Source organism: Bufo bufo, chromosome 8 (genome assembly GCF_905171765.1).
Source record: "Bufo bufo chromosome 8, aBufBuf1.1, whole genome shotgun sequence".
In the NCBI taxonomy this organism is placed as follows: domain Eukaryota; kingdom Metazoa; phylum Chordata; class Amphibia; order Anura; family Bufonidae; genus Bufo; species Bufo bufo.
The window spans coordinates 56,575,588-56,592,541 of record NC_053396.1 but is presented as its reverse complement, the minus strand read 5'-3'; the positions used below and the strand labels follow the sequence as shown (position 1 = coordinate 56,592,541).

The 16,954-nt window shown below is 43.1% G+C and overlaps 1 protein-coding gene across 1 annotated transcript in view; it reads left to right on the top strand.

Annotated features, from left to right (window-relative positions):
- DNAAF6 (dynein axonemal assembly factor 6) overlaps positions 1–16,954 on the top strand; it is a 167,746-nt gene that overhangs the window by 130,668 nt on the left and 20,124 nt on the right. Inside the window, exon 5 of the mRNA XM_040405107.1 lies at positions 1,115–1,211. Within this exon, the coding sequence (XP_040261041.1) occupies positions 1,115–1,211 (97 nt within the window). The remainder of the gene's footprint in view (positions 1–1,114; positions 1,212–16,954) is intronic.

Genomic DNA, 16,954 nt, shown 5'->3' with positions numbered 1-16,954 from the left:
TTTTTTTACACAATAAAAGCACACAGAGCTATGGGGACTGGGTATTGCGGATGTGCTAGCGGCCATCTAGCAACCCATGTCCTCAGCTCTATACACAAAATCCCGGTGACAGGTTCCCTTTAAGGTGAAAATGAGTTTGGTCCCTAAGGGGTTAAAGTCTGTTTTGAAAATTTTATTTAAAAAAATTCTGACATTTCTTCTAAAATTCTAAGCCTTTTAAAGGGGTTTTCCCCTCTCAGACAATGGAGGCATATCGCTAGGATATGCTCCCATTGTCTCATAGGTGCGGGTCCCAGAGGTTAACCCAGCTGGCAAAGTGAATAAGGGCACACCGCGTGTATGCGACTGCCCTCCTTTCAGTTCTATGGGGTCAACAAATATAACACAGTGCTGGCTCATCTATTTGCGTCGACCCCATAGAAGTGAATGGAAGTGGTAACCCTGCTGCTCAGCAGTTTTCGGCAGGCCATTCGGAATGATTGGTGGTGGCCAAACTCGACACTGCCAGACACCATTTTGCCGGCTTTGTTTTAGAGATAGGTGTGGGTCCCACCTCTGGGACCCGCACCTATCAGACAATGTGGGCATATCCTAGCAATATGCACTCATTGTCTGAGAACGGAATACCCCTTTAACGTCCTAAATAATAAAATTACATTTCATAATGATTACAATGTAAAGTAGACATTATATTAATTAAAAGCTATTTTATGACGTATCACTATCTGTTTTTAATGCGTAGAAATTCAAATTTAAAAAATTTGGATTTATTTTTTTTCCAAAATTTTCTGTAAATTTGGGATTTTTTCTAAAGTAAAGGTAAAACATATCTACTCAAATTTACCATTTACATGAAGTACAATGTGTCACCAAAAATGTCTCGATAAGTAAAAGAATTCCAAAGCTCTTACTACATAAAATGACACGTCAGATTTCCAAAATTAGACTTGGTCACATAGGTTAAAATGGCTTGGACCTTAGGGTTTTAAGCTGCAGACTATAAGGCGCAGGTACTTTTTAGCTAGATTTGAAAAATATGGTGTGTGTGTCTGTATATTTAAATATGTAAAAATTACATGCTAAAAAATGACATGATTACTTCACTTTCTCGCAGATATGAAATACTTTATAAGCAGAGAGTTGGAAGTGAAGATATATTCTTGGGAATGAGTCAAAAAGACCCATCAACAGCATGCTGTGAGGATATGGTGGTAAGCAGTTTGTTTTCACTTGGGTGTCTAGCTAATGATTTTGATTATTCATAAAATATATTTTATATTTATATTAAGTTGCTGCTTAATAAATGGCACATACAGAACATATAAGGCTGGGTTCAGACCTGAGTGTATTCGATATGCACTTTTTACAGGCGTTTTTATCGGGCGTTTGTATCGGGCGTTTTTAATGGGCGGAAACAAGCAAACGCCCATTTAGGCGCGTTCCCGCTGAAGTCTATGGGCAGGAACAATACGCCCCAAAGACGCTCCTGTACTTCTTGAGGTGTAGGGCGTTTTACAGCGCGTTCGTACGCGCTGTAAAACGCTCAGGTGAGAACCATGCCCACAGGGAAACATTGGTTTTTGCCTGTTGAGCGTTTTACAGCGCGTATGAACGCGCTGTAAAACGCTCAGGTCTGAACCCAGCCTAAGGCTTCCATATTGTGTAATCAAATGAGGGATATTTTTTTTACTATAGTAAGAAGAAAGGAAAATGAAAATATTTCCCTCATAATTTCCACAGAATAACAAAATATTTATGTTTATTTGAAAGTATGGTATTTGCAGGTGAAACTATTGTTTTCACCGACATAACCACAGTACTTTTCCTATTACGCATTTTGTTACCCTAAAACTGTACACGATACATAGATAAATAGATCATGATTATTGAACTAGCATTTGTATAGGGCAAAAATATCTGCGATTTATAGTGGGTAAATTCTGTAGGATGTTTTAAAACGTCTTTGTAGAGATAGGCATGGACCCCTGGATAATTATAATGCATGGACAATCATCAAATGGTTAAAAAGAGAATCAATCATCGGGAAATTCACTTTTAAACCAGATACAATACTTTTCAATTAGTAATCTGTTTAATTCTGGAAAAGTGCTTTTAATCCATGTTCAAAAGAGCAATTGAGACAAGTGTACCAAGGGTGGGCCTAAGCAACTGTGCACCCTTGTTCCATTTGTTTCCTCTACCAGCTCCTCTCTTCCTTATTGATTGACAGGGTAAGGTTCCTGCATAGTCCCCTTGACTAGACCTGTCAATTAGGAAGGTGATGGAGGGACTGGCAGACGAAGCAGCAAGAGCAAAAGTGCACCGAGTGGCTTGGGCCTACTCTTGGTGCACATAACTGCTTGATTTCCTATAGATTAAAAGTATATATATATATTTTTTAAATTAAGCAATACATCACTAAGTGAAAGGTATCATTATATTTGTAGTCCTACAAGGCATTGTCCCTAGTTTAAAGGGGTTGTCACATTGCAACGTATCCCCTAACTACATGATAGGAGATGTGTCTGATTGGTGGGGGTCCGACTACTGGGACCCTAATGATAATGACAAAGAGGGCTCGTGTTCCCCCATTGAAATGGAGAGTTGGACACGCATGTGCCATTCCATTCAGCTCTTTGGGGGTATGCCAGAAATAGCACGCTTATTCTTGTCTGTCTCCTGCATAGAGTTGAATGGAGCTTCAGACACGCATATGTATCTGCCACCCAATTCAAATGGTGGAAGACAATTCCCCATTCTCGTGATTGGCACAGAACCCAGTGGTTGGACCCCTGCCGATGAGAAACGTATCCCCTATCCTGTAGATAGCAGATAAGTTGTTGTAATGGGATTACCCCTTTAAGGCCTCATGCACACGAACGTGTGGCGGCCGGGCCTGTGCTTCGGACCGCAAATTATGGTCTGCAATACACAGGCAACTACCACAGTTGAATGGGGTCCGCGATCCACATCCGACAGTCCGCACTGCAAAAAAGTAGCGCATGAACTACTTTTTGCAGTGAGGAGGCATGGACAGAAACCCCACGAAAGGACTCCGTGGTGCTTCCATGGGGTTCTGTGCCTCTGTTCCGCAGCGACCTTCTGGATTGCGAACCCATTCAAGTGAATGGGTCCGCATCCATGATGCGGGGTGCACACGGCCGGTGGCCGTGTATTGCTGACCGCTATCTGCGGGCTGCTATAAGGCCACGGCCAGGCAATGGCCGTGTGCATAAGGCCTAAGGCGGATATCAGAATTTTCTGCCATTTCTTGTAATGTGGCCCTGATGGTCCTGCCATTGCTGGGTTTCATCCCTGGTGATGCTCTGCCAGGCCTCTGCTGCAACTGTCTTAAGTTCCTGCTTGTTCTTGGGGCATTTTCCCTTCAATTTTGTCTTCAGCAAGTGAAATGCATGCTCAATCGGATTCAGCTCAGGTTATTGACTTGGCCATTGCATAACATTCCACTTCGTTCCCTTATAAAAAACTCTTTAGTTGCTTTTGCAGTATGCTTTGGGTCATTGTCCATCTGCACTGTGAAGCGCCGTCCAATGAGTTCTGAAGCATTTGGCTGAATATGAGAAGATAATATTGCCCGAAAAACTTCAGAATTCATCCTGCTGCTTTTGTCAGCAGTCACATCATCAATAAATACAAGAGAACCAGTTCCATTGGCTGTTATACATGCCCACGCCATGTCACTACCACCACCATGCTTCACTGATGAGGTGGTATGCTTAGGATCATGAGTAGTTCCTTTCCTTCTCCATATTCTTCTCTTCCCATCACTCTGGTACAAGTTGGTCTTGGTCTCATCTGTCCATAGGATGTTGTTCCAGAACTGTGAAGGCTTTTTTAGATGTCGTTTGGCAAACTCTAATCTGGCCTTCCTGTTTTTGAGGCTCACCAATGGTTTACATCTTGTGGTGAACCCCCTGTATTCACTCTGGTGAAGTCTTCTCTTGATTGTTGACTTTGACACACATACACCTACCTCCTAGAGAGTGTTCTTGATCTGGCCAACTGTTGTGAAGGGTGTTTTCTTCACCAGTGAAAGAATTCTTCGGTCATTCACCACAGTTGTTTTCCGTGGTCTTTCGGGTCTTTTGGTGTTGCTGACCTCACCGGTGCGTTCCTTCTTTTTAAGAATGTTCCAAACAGTTGTTTTAGCCACGCCTAATGTTTTTACGATCTCTCTCTGATGAGTTTGTATTGTTTTTTCAGCCTAATGATGGTTTGCTTCACTGATAGTGACAGCTCTTTGGACAGCAACAGATTCCAAATGCAAATAGCACACTTGAAATTAAGTTTGGACCTTTTATCTGCTCATTGTAATTGGGATAATGAGGGAATAACACACACCTGGCAATGGAATAGCTGACAAGCCAATTGTCCCATTACTTATGCTCCCTTAACAAGTGGAAGGTATATATGCAAACTGTTGTAATTCCTACACTGTTCACCTGATGTGGATGTAAATACCCTCAAATTAAAGCTGACAGTCTGCATTTAAAGCACATCTTGTTTGTTTCATTTCAAATCCATTGTGGTGGTGTACAGAGCCAAAAATGTTAGAATTGTGTTGCTGTCCCAATATTTATGGACCTGACTGTAGCTGTGCCATTACTAAACTAGTGAAAAGCTTTTGGGTGGCACTATTCAAAGGAAGACTATGAATGAGTAAATAAATAAAAAGGGGGCAAAATAAAGGTGATGACGGCATATAGACTAAGGGGCACATTCATTAAGACCGGCATTTTAGACGCCGTCGCCGGTCTTAATAAACCCTTAAGCTGACTGTGGTTCCACCAAAGTTATGAAGAGGCACTGTCCTCTTCATAACTTCAGCGGCTCCTCCGCCAGTTCTAAATGTAAGACAGCTCGGAAGCTGTCTTATATTTAGACCTTTTTATGCTTGAAACAGGTGTAGAAAATGGTAAATGAGACAGGCCTGCTGGTCCATCGCCTTCCCTGCCCACGTCACACCCACTATTTTAGACCTGGCGTGAGCAGGGGGAAGTCGCAGATTGCGATGCAACTAGTTGTTTCCCTGCAATCTGGGCCTGAAATGCGCCTAATATAGGGTATTTGAGCTTAATAAATGACCCCCTAAATATGTACAGGTGAAACTCAAAAAATTTGAATATCGTACAAAGTTCATTTATTTCAGTAATGCAACTTAAAAGGTGAAACTAACATATCAGATAGACTCATTACATGCAAAGTGTGATATTTCAAGCCTTTATTTGTTATGATTTGGATGATTATGGCTTACAGTTTATGAAACCTCAAAGTCACAATTTTGAGGTACCCTTTGCTCAGGGGGTATGGACTAATTAGCTGACTAGAGTGTGATACTTTGAGCCTAGAATATTGAACCTTTTCACAAAATTAAAATTTTACGCCTCATGCACACGACCGTTGTGTGTTTTGCGGTCCGCAAATTGCGGATCTGCAAAACACGGATGCCGTCTGTGTGCGTTCCGCAATTTGCGGAACGACACGGACAGCCATTGATATAACTGCCTATTCTTGTCCGCCAAACGGACAATAATAGGACAGGTTATTTTTTATTTTTTGCAGACCACAGAACGGAGCAACGTAGGCGGACAGCACACGGAGTGCTGTCCTCATCTTTTGCGGCCCCAATGAAGTGAATGGGTCCGCATCCAAGCTGCAAAAACTACGGCTCGGATGCGGACCAAAACAACCGTCGTGTGCATGAGGCCTTACTGAAATAAATGGACTTTTGCACAATATTCTAATTTTTCGAGTTTCACCTGTGTATATCCCAAAACTTGTGTTGGAATAAGGGTTACAGAATGAGGGATATAATCCAACATTTTCTAAAGTAGTAGGAAATAACTTTCATTCAATATGTTATAATGATTGTTAGTATATAAGCTAGACTGACAGGTGGGTGTTAGTAATCTGAATCACATTTAAATGTGCTAACTGTACCTTACATAGTAACATAGTATATAGAAAAATATTGTTACTTTAACATAGTATACAGTTGCAAGAAAAAGTATGTGAACCCTTTGGAATGATATGGATTTCTGCACAAATTGGTCATAAAATGTGATCTGATCTTCATCTAAGTCTCAAAAATAGACAATCACAGTCTGCTTAAACTAATGAGACACAAAGAATTAAATGTTACCATGTTTTTATTGAACACACCATGTAAACATTCACAGTGCAGGTGGAAAAAGTATGTGAACCCTTGGATTTAATAACTTGTTGAACCTCCTTTGGCAGCAATAACTTCAACCAAACGTTTCCTGTACTTGCAGATCAGACGCGCACAACGGTCAGGAGTGATTCTTGACCATTCCTCTTTACAGAACTGTTTCAGTTCAGCAATATTCTTCGGGTTGAGGTCAGGACTCTGACTGGGCCACTCCAGAATGCGTATTTTCTTCTGTTTAAGCCATTCTGTTGTTGATTTACTTCTATGCTTTGGGTCGTTGTCCTGTTGCAACACCCATCTTCTGTTGAGCTTCAGCTGGTGGACAGATGGCCTTAAGTTCTCTTGCAAAATGTCTTGATAAACTTGGGAATTCATTTTTCCTTCGATGATAGCAATCCGTCCAGACCCTGACGCAGCAAAGCAGCCCCAAACCATGATGCCCCCACCACCATACAGTTGGGGTGAGGTTTTGATGTTGGTGTGCTGTGCCTCTTTTTCTCCACACATAGTGTTGTGTGTTTCTTCCAAAGAACTCAACTTTGGTTTCATCTGTCCACAGAATATTTTGCCAGTACTGCTGTGGAACATCCAGGTGCTCTTGTGCAAACTGTAAACGTGCAGCAATTGTTTTTTTGGACAGCAGTGGCTTCCTCTGTGGTATCCTCCCATGAAATCCATTCTTGTTTAGTGTTTTACGTATCGTAGATTCGCTAACAGGGATGTTAGCATATGCCAGAGACTTTTGTAAGTCTTTAGCTGACACTCTAGGATTCTTCTTCACCTCATTGAGCAGTCTGCGCTGTGCTCTTCATCTTTACAGGACGGCCTCTCCTAGGGAGACTAGCAGCAGTGCTGAACTTTCTCCATTTATAGACAATTTGTCTTACCGTGGACTGATGAACAGCAAGGCTTTTGGAGATACTTTTAGAACCCTTTCCAGCTTTATGCAAGTCAACAATTCTTAATCGTAGGTCTTCTGAAAGCTCTTTTGTGCGAGACATCATTCACATCAGGCAATGCTTCTTGTGAAAAGCAAACCCAGAACTGGTGTGTGTTTTTTATAGGGCAGGGCAGCTGTAACCAACACCTCCAATCTCATCTCATTGATTGGACTCCAGTTGGCTGACACCTCACTCCAATTAGCTCATGGAGATGTCATTAGTCTAGAGGTTCACATACTTTTTCCACCTGCACTGTGAATGTTTACATGGTGTGTTCAATAAAAACATGGCAACATTTAATTCTTTGTGTGTTATTAGTTTAAGCAGACTGTGATTGTCTATTGTTTATGACCAATTTGTGCAGAAATCCATATCATTCCAAAGGGTTCACATACTTTTTCTTGCAACTGTATAAGTCTGAAAAAAGACATTTGTCCATCCAGTTTGGCCTGTTATCCTGCAAGTTGATCCAGAGGAAGGCAAAAAAAAAACTGTGATGTACAAGCCAATTTTCCCCACTTAAGGGGAAAAAATTACTTCCCGACTCCAATTAGGCAATCAGAATAACTCCCTGGATCAACGACTCATCTCTAGTAGTTATAGCCTGTAATATTATTACACTCCAGAAATTCATCCAAGCCCCTCTTGAATTCTTTTATTGTACTCACAATCACATCCTCCTAGGGCAGAGAGTTCCATAGTCTCACTGCTCTTACCGTAAAGAATCCTCTTCTATGTTTGTTTATAAACCTTCTTTCCTCCGGACACAGAGGGTGTCCCCTCATCACAGTAACAGTCCTGGGGATAAAGAGATGATGGGAGAGATCTCTGTACTGTCCCCTGATATATTTATACATATTAATTACAAACCGGATTCCAAAAAAGTTGGGACACTAAACAAATTGTGAATAAAAACTGAATGCAATGATGTGGAGATGGCAAATGTCAATATTTTATTTGTAATAGAACGTAGATGACAGATCAAATGTTTAATCCGAGTAAATGTATCATTTTAAAGGAAAAATACGTTGATTCCAATTTTCACGGTGTCAACAAATCCCCAAAATGTTGGGACAAGTAGCAATAAGAGGCTGGAAAAAGTAAATTTGAGCATAACGAAGAGCTGGAAGACCAATTAACACTAATTAGGTCAATTGGCAACATGATTGGGTATAAAAAGAGCTTCTCAGAGTGGCAGTGTCTCTCAGAAGCCAAGATGGGTAGAGGATCACCAATTCCCACAATGTTGCGCAGAAAGATAGTGGAGCAATATCAGAAAGGTGTTACCCAGCGAAAAATTGCAAAGACTTTGCATCTATCATCATCAACTGTGCATAACATCATCCGAAGATTCTGAGAATCTGGAACAATCTCTGTGCGTAAGGGTCAAGGCCGTAAAACCATACTGGATGCCCGTGATCTCCGGGCCCTTAAACGACACTGCACCACAAACAGGAATGCTACTGTAAAGGAAATCACAGAATGGGCTCAGGAATACTTCCAGAAACCATTGTCAGTGAACACAATCCACCGTGCCATCCGCCGTTGCCAGCTGAAACTCTACAGTGCAAAGAAGAAGCCATTTCTAAGCAAGATCCACAAGCTCAGGCGTTTTCACTGGGCCAGGGATCATTTAAAATGGAGTGTGGCAAAATGGAAGACTGTTCTGTAGTCAGACGAGTCACGATTCAAAGTTCTTTTTGGAAATCTGGGACGCCATGTCATCCGGACCAAAGAGGACAAGGACAACCCAAGTTGTTATCAACGCTCAGTTCAGAAGCCTGCATCTCTGATGGTATGGGGTTGCATGAGTGCGTGTGGCATGGGCAGCTTGCATGTCTGGAAAGGCACCATCAATGCAGAAAAATATATTCAGGTTCTAGAACAACATATGCTCCCATCCAGACGTCATCTCTTTCAGGGAAGACCCTGCATTTTTCAACAAGATAATGCCAGACCACATTCTGCATCAATCACAACATCATGGCTGCGTAGGAGAAGGATCCGGGTACTGAAATGGCCAGTCTGCAGTCCAGATCTTTCACCTATAGAGAACATTTGGCGCATCATAAAGAGGAAGGTGCAACAAAGAAGACCCAAGACGATTGAACAGTTAGAGGCCTGTATTAGACAAGAATGGGAGAGCATTCCTATTTCTAAACTTGAGAAACTGGTCTCCTCGGTCCCCAGACGTCTGTTGAGTGTTGTAAGAAGAAGGGGAGATGCCACACAGTGGTGAAAATGGCCTTGTCCCAACTTTTTGGGGATTTGTTGACACCATGAAATTCTGATTCAACATATTTTTCCCTTAAAATGGTACATTTTCTCAGTTTAAACTTTTGTTCCGTGATTTATGTTCTATTCTGAATAAAATATTAGAAGTTGGCACCTCCACATCATTGCATTCAGTTTTTATTCACGATTTGTATAGTGTCCCAACTTTTTTGGTTTGTAGATCTCCCCTCAGTCGTCTTTTTTATAAAGTGAATAACCCTAATATTGATAATCTTTCAGGGTACTGTAGTTGCCCAATTCCAGTTATTACTTTAGTTGTCCTTCTCTGAACCCCCTGAGCTCTGCTATGTCTGCCTCGTTCACAGGAGCCCAGAACTGTACACAGTACTCCATGTGCGGTCTGACTAGTGGTTTGTAAAGTGGTAGGACTATGTTCTTATCACGGGCATCTATGCCCCTTTTGATGCAACCCATTATCTTATTGGCCTTGGCAACAGCTGCCTGACACTGGTTTTAACTGCTTAGTTTGCTGTTTATTAAAATTCCTAGGTCCTTTTCCATGTCAGTGTTACAGAGTGTTTTACCATTTAGTATGTACGGATGGTTTGCATTATTCCTTCCCATGTGCATAACCTTACATTTGTCAGCTTTAAACCTCATCTGCCACTTCTCTGCCCAAACCTCTAATCTATCCAGATCCATCTGTAGCAGTATATTGTCCTCTTCAGTGTTAATTACTTTACACAGTTTAGTGTCATCTGCAAAAATAGATATTTTACTGTGCAAGCTTTTTACAAGATCATTAATAAATATATTGAAGAGAATAGGGCCCAATACTGACCCCTGAGGTACCCCAATAGTGACAGTGACCAGATCTGAGTGTGTACTATTAATAACCACCCTCTGTTTTCTATCATTGAGCCAGTTACTTACCCATAAAAATAATCCATTGATCACACGACAGTTGATGTGGTCCTTTGCGCCTGGTGGTCCATTTTTTCAACTCTACTTATCTCCTTGGAAGAGTGGGCACCTGTCCTTAAAATTGGTGTGACTTCAGCTGCATCCTATAGAGTTGTGCCTAATCGGGCACAACCTTTACAGGTGAGCCTCCAATTTACAGGGGTCTGACGATACATAGTCCTGACGTACTCACCCTATGGTACTCTCTCTAAAATCTTTATATTATACTAGCTGACATCAAGCAGTTGTGGGCGTTACATAGCTTGAGCAAAAAAACACAAAGACAGAAGAAACGAAACATCTTATCAGAAAAGAGGATGGGAAAGTAACCAGTCAGAATTTCCATTTCTGAGTTCCATTTCTGAGAATAGAGAAGGTGGGGGGGTCAACTGGTCCCTCGTACCTGCAAAAAAGCTGACATTCACTAACCTCTGTGAAGTCTGGTTCACAGAAAAGATGGCCTTCTATCTCTCACAATTTCCCCATTTTGAGAAATCTGTGGAACTGACTTATTCTACCTTGACAGGATTCCCTTGACGGTAGAACAGTACCACAGATCCTCTCAATAATCTTGATATTGTTTCCCCTTCTTACAAACTTTATTAATAAACATAAGCATAAGCTTGATTACAATGTTCTCGTTCCAGGGGTAAATGCTATAATCAACTGGTGGCCTGATTTGTTTACCATGAGCCAGGGGGGCTCAGCCCATCCTGCAACGGGTAAAGGTGCTTCCCTGTCTCTAATTTTAGACTTAACCTGCTTCATGCCTGAGGAAAATATAGTACAGTTGGCCAGTTCAGTCAATTCAGAAAAACTGAGGGGCACGGCGAAATAGGGCATACTGGCTGAACTCACAGGACTGTGAGTACAGATCAGTCTCTCAATTTTTCAATGTCTTTCATTCCTTCAAAGCATTGTCCCATTCACGCTCAGGGTAAGAGCCACTGTCAGCAACAGGATCTTCATCCTGTGGTTCCAAAACTTTCTTGCAGTGAGAAGCATGTATCCAGTTGGGCTTTCCTTCAACCTTTACAGCGGTGTGGGTGGTCAACAGTACTTGAAAGGGACCATCAAATTTTGGATCTAGTCCTTTTCTCACATGCTTCTTTATCACCACCCAGTCTCTGGGCTGCAAGCTGTGAGTTCTTTCTACTGAGTCAGGATCTGGAAGTGAAGCAAACACCTGTTTATGCGTGTGTTCTAGCCTTTTTGTGAGGGCCTGCATGTAACTGGTCAGACGGTCATTATACATCTGAAGCTGCTGAGGAACGTATAACCCTAACTTAGGGGCACTTCCAAACAGGATCTCAGATGGGGACAATCCTGTCCTTACTGAATACAGGGCCAGAGGTAAGCACTCTGTCCACAGCCTCTGAATCTCACGCATGGCCTTTTGTATTTTCAGTTTCAATGTACCATTCAGGCGCTCAACTCAGCCGCTGCTTTGGGGATGGTAATCTGTATGGAAAGCTTGGCTCACCCCTAATGCTTGCATAACTTCCCTCATCACTTCACCTGTGAAATGAGAACCTCTATCTGACTCGATAACCTCAGGAACACCATACCTGCATATCAGTTCACTGACCAGTTTCTTTGCCGTATTTTTGACATTGGCTTTAGCTATTGGGAATGCTTCCAGCCAACCTGAAAAAAGATCAACACACACAAGAACAAACTCATACACTCCTACCTTTGGTAGTTGTATGTAGTCTATCTGCAGTCTCTGAAACAGGTAAAATGGCCTGGGGGTGTGCTTGCTTGAAGTCTTCACCACTTGACCGGGGTTATTCAGTACACAGACCATACAGCCTTGTGTGAATCGAGCAGCTACTGTAGAAAACCCTTGAGCAATCCACCCTACATTAACCACACTTAACATAGCACCTTTTGATAGGTGAGTGGGCCAGTGGGCCTCCTGAGCCATAGCTGGATACAGAGGGCGTGGTAGACAGATTTTGTCCTTGTTTTTCCATACTCCTTGGTCATCTGGCCTAGCGCCTTGTTTAGTCCATAGTTCTTTCTATTCATTTGGGGCCTGTTCAAACAACTTAATTAAAACGTCTTTAGATATATCCTCAGGCTATAAGGCTCTTACTGGGGTATTATCAGCATTTAGTGGCTGGAGCATAGCTTGTTTCGCTGCCTTGTCAGCTCTGTCATTGCCTTTTACATCTACCGTGGTACACCTTGTGTGAGCCTTTACCTTTACAATAGCAACTTCTTCTGGCAACAGTAAAGAGTTCATCAGTTCAAGCACAGAGTCTTTGTTTTTAATGAGCTGACCTGCAGAAGTTAGAAAGTCTCTAGCCATAGTCCATAGTCATGTGCAATACCATACCTTGAATCTGTATAGATGTTCACCTTCTTCCCCTCTTCCCCTCAGCCAATTTATACGCCTCAGTGAGTGCCTTCAAGTCTGCCTCCTGCGCAGACATGTGCAGAGGGAGTGGTTCAGCAATGTCTACCTCATGTTGTGTTACCACTGCATATCCCAGTGTGGAACCAGCTATCCTCTCCCATAAACCTGCTTCCATCTACAAAATACTCAAGATCAGAGTTATCAATAGATTTTTCATGCACATGAGTAAATCCAGAATTTTCTTGTTGCATCAACTGTATACAATCATGAGGATCGTTTTCAGCTAAATCAGAAAAAAAGGCTACCTGTGCTACCCTCCCCGATTTCTGAATCTGTAATTGGTAACAAAGTAGCAGGATTCAGTAGTACATCTTTTAAAAGAAATATTGTCTGGCATGAGGAGTGCACATTGGAGTCTGAGTGTGATGGTAACGTACACTACACACAGGGGGGAGGATAGTGACCACTGCGCTCCACCCTCACCCCTGGCCCTGCCTACTTGCCTCGCAAGTCCTAATGACAGGGGACAACTAGACGGTAGTCCCTAACTTAGGATACGTGCTGGGAAGACAGACAAGACAAATAACGGAATGTGAACGGACCAGGTCAATACCTAGAGAGCTACGCAGTACTAAGGAATGAGCAGAGAATAGTCAGGAAAAGCCGAGGTCAAATACCAGGAGAGAAACAAAGTACAACAGGAGTCCGCAAAGAATCGTCAGGTGGAAGCCGGGGTCAGGATACCAGGAGAGATGCGCAGTACAGGAGGAGCAGGCAGAGAATCGTCAGGGAACACAGGATCAGGTAAGTATGCAGGAACAAAACAATCACCAGATACCTAAAATTAACAGCCAACCTGTGGCCAGCAGGCTGCCTGTATTTATAGTGGGGAGTGAGGGTCATGTGACGTGGCCAGCATCACATGACCGACAGACTGACCAGTCGAGCACCGAGTGATCAGCTTGGCGCTCAAGGCAGACCTAGGAGCAGGGAGCCTCCCAGCTAGCAAAGCTGCCCTGGGAACAAGGTCAAACACAGATCCTTGCTCCCGAAGCTAAGCAGCAGGTCTGATGCTGATGGGAGACTGAGTGCGCCTTCGACACCCCGTTACAGTACCCCCCCTTTTACGAGGGGCCACCGGACCCAAGACTTCAGGCGATGGCCTTTCAGGGTGTTCTAAATGAAATTTTCGAACAAGTCTAGGAGCATGAACCTCCCTGGCAGGTACCCAAGATCTCTCTTCAGGTCCATACCCCTTCCAGTGAATCAGGTACTGCAAGGAATTACGCACCTTCCTGACATCCACTATTTTAGACACCACATACTCAACAGCATCATTAACAAGAACCGGCAGAGGCGAGGCTTTTGATGGTACTACTGGTTCAACATATCTTTTAAGTAGAGATTTATGGAACACATTATGAATGTGGAATGACTCGGGCAGCTCTAACCTAAACGATACTGGGTTAATCACCTCCATGATCTTATATGGTCCAATAAAACGAGGAGCAATTTTTTTAGAATCTACCTTGAGAGAGAGATTCTTGGAGGATAACCACACCTTATCCCCAACCAGAAAATTTGCACCCCTTGAACGTTTCCTATTGGCTTTGAGTCTTTGAGAACTTTGAGCCTTTTCTAGGTTCATTTGAACCCGGGCCCAAACTGTGCACAGTTCAGAAGAGAGCCTATCCGCCTCAGGGTTAGAGGAGACGGATGACCCAGAATGAAAACGGGGATGAAAACCATGGTTACAAAAGAAAGGGGAGACCCCATCAGAAGAATTAACACGGTTATTCAAAGCAAATTCAGCCAACGGAAGGTATTTAACCCATAATTGCTGGTCATCAGCAACACACGACCTGAGGAATTGTTCCACAGACTGATTAAGGCGTTCATTCTGCCCATTACTCTCAGGGTGGTAGGCGGAGGAAAAAGACAACGAAATCTGACATCTTTGACAAAAAGCCCTCCAAAATTTGGACACAAACTGCAGATACAATATTTTCCGGGATACCATGTAACCGTACAATTTCTTTCACAAAAATAGATGCCAGGGTCTTGGCATTCGGGAGTTTAGACAGAGGAATGAAATGAACCATCTTGCTAAACCTATCGACCACTACCCAAACCACAGTCTTACCCTCCGCCGGCGGCAGGTCAGTAATAAAGTCCATTGAGATATGGGACCAGGGTCTACTGGGAATGGGTAGGGGTCGTAGGTTACCAGCAGGGCGAGTCCTAGGTGTCTTAGACCTAGCACAAACCTCACAGGCTGACACGTAGGACTTGACATCCCTAAATAGAGTGGGCCACAATAGGATCTAGAAACCAGCTCTCTAGTGCCCTCAAAACCAGGATGTCCACAAAAGGCAGAATCATGACACTCCTGCGCCGTCCTCAGACGCATCCACCTCCACAATAAAAGGACTCTCTTGATCTGGCTGGATCAGAATTGGAGCGCTACTGAATGCCTTTTTTAGTGTTTCAAACGAAGTAATGGCCTCAGTAGACCAGTTCTCCAAATCCGCCCCTTTCTTAGTAAGGTCGGTCAACGGTTTAGCAATTACTGAAAAATTCTTAATAAATTTACGGTAGTAATTGGCAAATCCTAAGAACCGTTGTAAGGCCTTTAAGGATGAAGGCCTTACCCATTCCTTAATAGCTAGTACCTTACCAGGATCCATCTTGAAGGGATGAGGGCTCAGGACATGCCCTAGAAACAGTATCTCCTGTACACCAAAGACACATTTCTCTTGTTTAGCGGACAACTGATTCTCCCTCAACACCTCTAATACTTGTCTAACATGAGACACATGAGATTTGAAATCAGGAGAAAATATCAAAATGTCCTCAAGATAGACAATGACAAATTTACCTAAAAACTCTCTAAGAATATCATTCATAAAGTTTTGGAACACAGCTGGGGCATTGCTGAGTCCAAAAGGCATAACCTGATAGTCAAAGTGCCCTGCCGGAGTATTGAACGCCGTCTTCCATTCGTCTCCCTCCTTGATTCGGATTAGATTATATGCCCCTTTCAGGTCAATCTTAGAAAACCAAGTTGCCCCCAGAACCTGGTTAAATAAATCCAGAATCAATGGGAGAGAGTATCTATTCTGGATAGTGATCTTATTCAATTTCCAGTAATCGATACAAGGCCTAAGACCACCATCCTTCTTCTTAACGAATAAAAACCCTGCTCCCATAGGAGAGACAGAAGGTCTAATGTGCCCCTTACCGAGGCTTTCCTTAATATAATCCTCCATGGCCTTGCGTTCGGGCTGAGAGAGATTATAAATACGCCTCTTAGGAAACCTGGCACCTTCTACTAACTCTATGGCGCAATCATAAGGTGTATGGGGTGGTAGAACCTCCGGGGTAGGTGATGAGAACACATCAGAATATTCCCTAATGACTGTGGGTAATATATCAGATTCTACTGAGACCCCAGCTTGTACCACAGACAAGCACGAGTCACACTTAGGTCCCCATTTCACCAACTCCCCCCTGGACCAATCAATAGTGGGGTTGTGTAATCAGAGCCAAGGCAACCATAGTACCACCTCGACCGGTAAGTTCTCCAGGACTAAGAGGGAACATTTCTCAGAGTGGCACACCCACACGGTTAAAGAAATCTCTGAGGTACATGACCTCACCATACCACCTACCAGGGGAGTGGCGTCAATAGCCATGACATGGATAGGTGTAGGAAGAGAAAAAATTGGAATACCCAGTCTAATGGCGTACTCAGAGTCAATAAAGCTGGCCTCTGAACCAGAGTTAATAAAGGCCTTACCCGGCCATTTATTAACCTCCAGAGATATTGTTATAGGTACCAAAAGCTTACATTTCGTAATATCAGGGTGTACCTGGTCTTTAGGTTGCCTTGCCTTGGGAGACTTAACGGAGAAGGCCTTCTTTGAACACCGGTTGATCCAATGGTCAGGAGCTCCGCAGTAAAAACACACTCCACGTCTGCGGCGCAGATTCCCTTGAGTCATGCCGACCTGCATGGGTTCTTCGGTAGAGACCTCAACATTGTTTCTGGGATAGACCTCAGGCTGGACCACCATCTGAGAAGAGAACTGTCGTTCCTGTCGTCTCTATCTAACCCGTCGGTCAAGTCGGACTACAAGGGTCATCATCTCCTCTAGAGTCTCTGGAAGCTGATAACTTAAAGGATCTTCTAGTGAGTTATCAGACAGACCTGACCTGAACTGACTCTTAAGTGCTGGTTCATTCCATCCTGAGGGAACA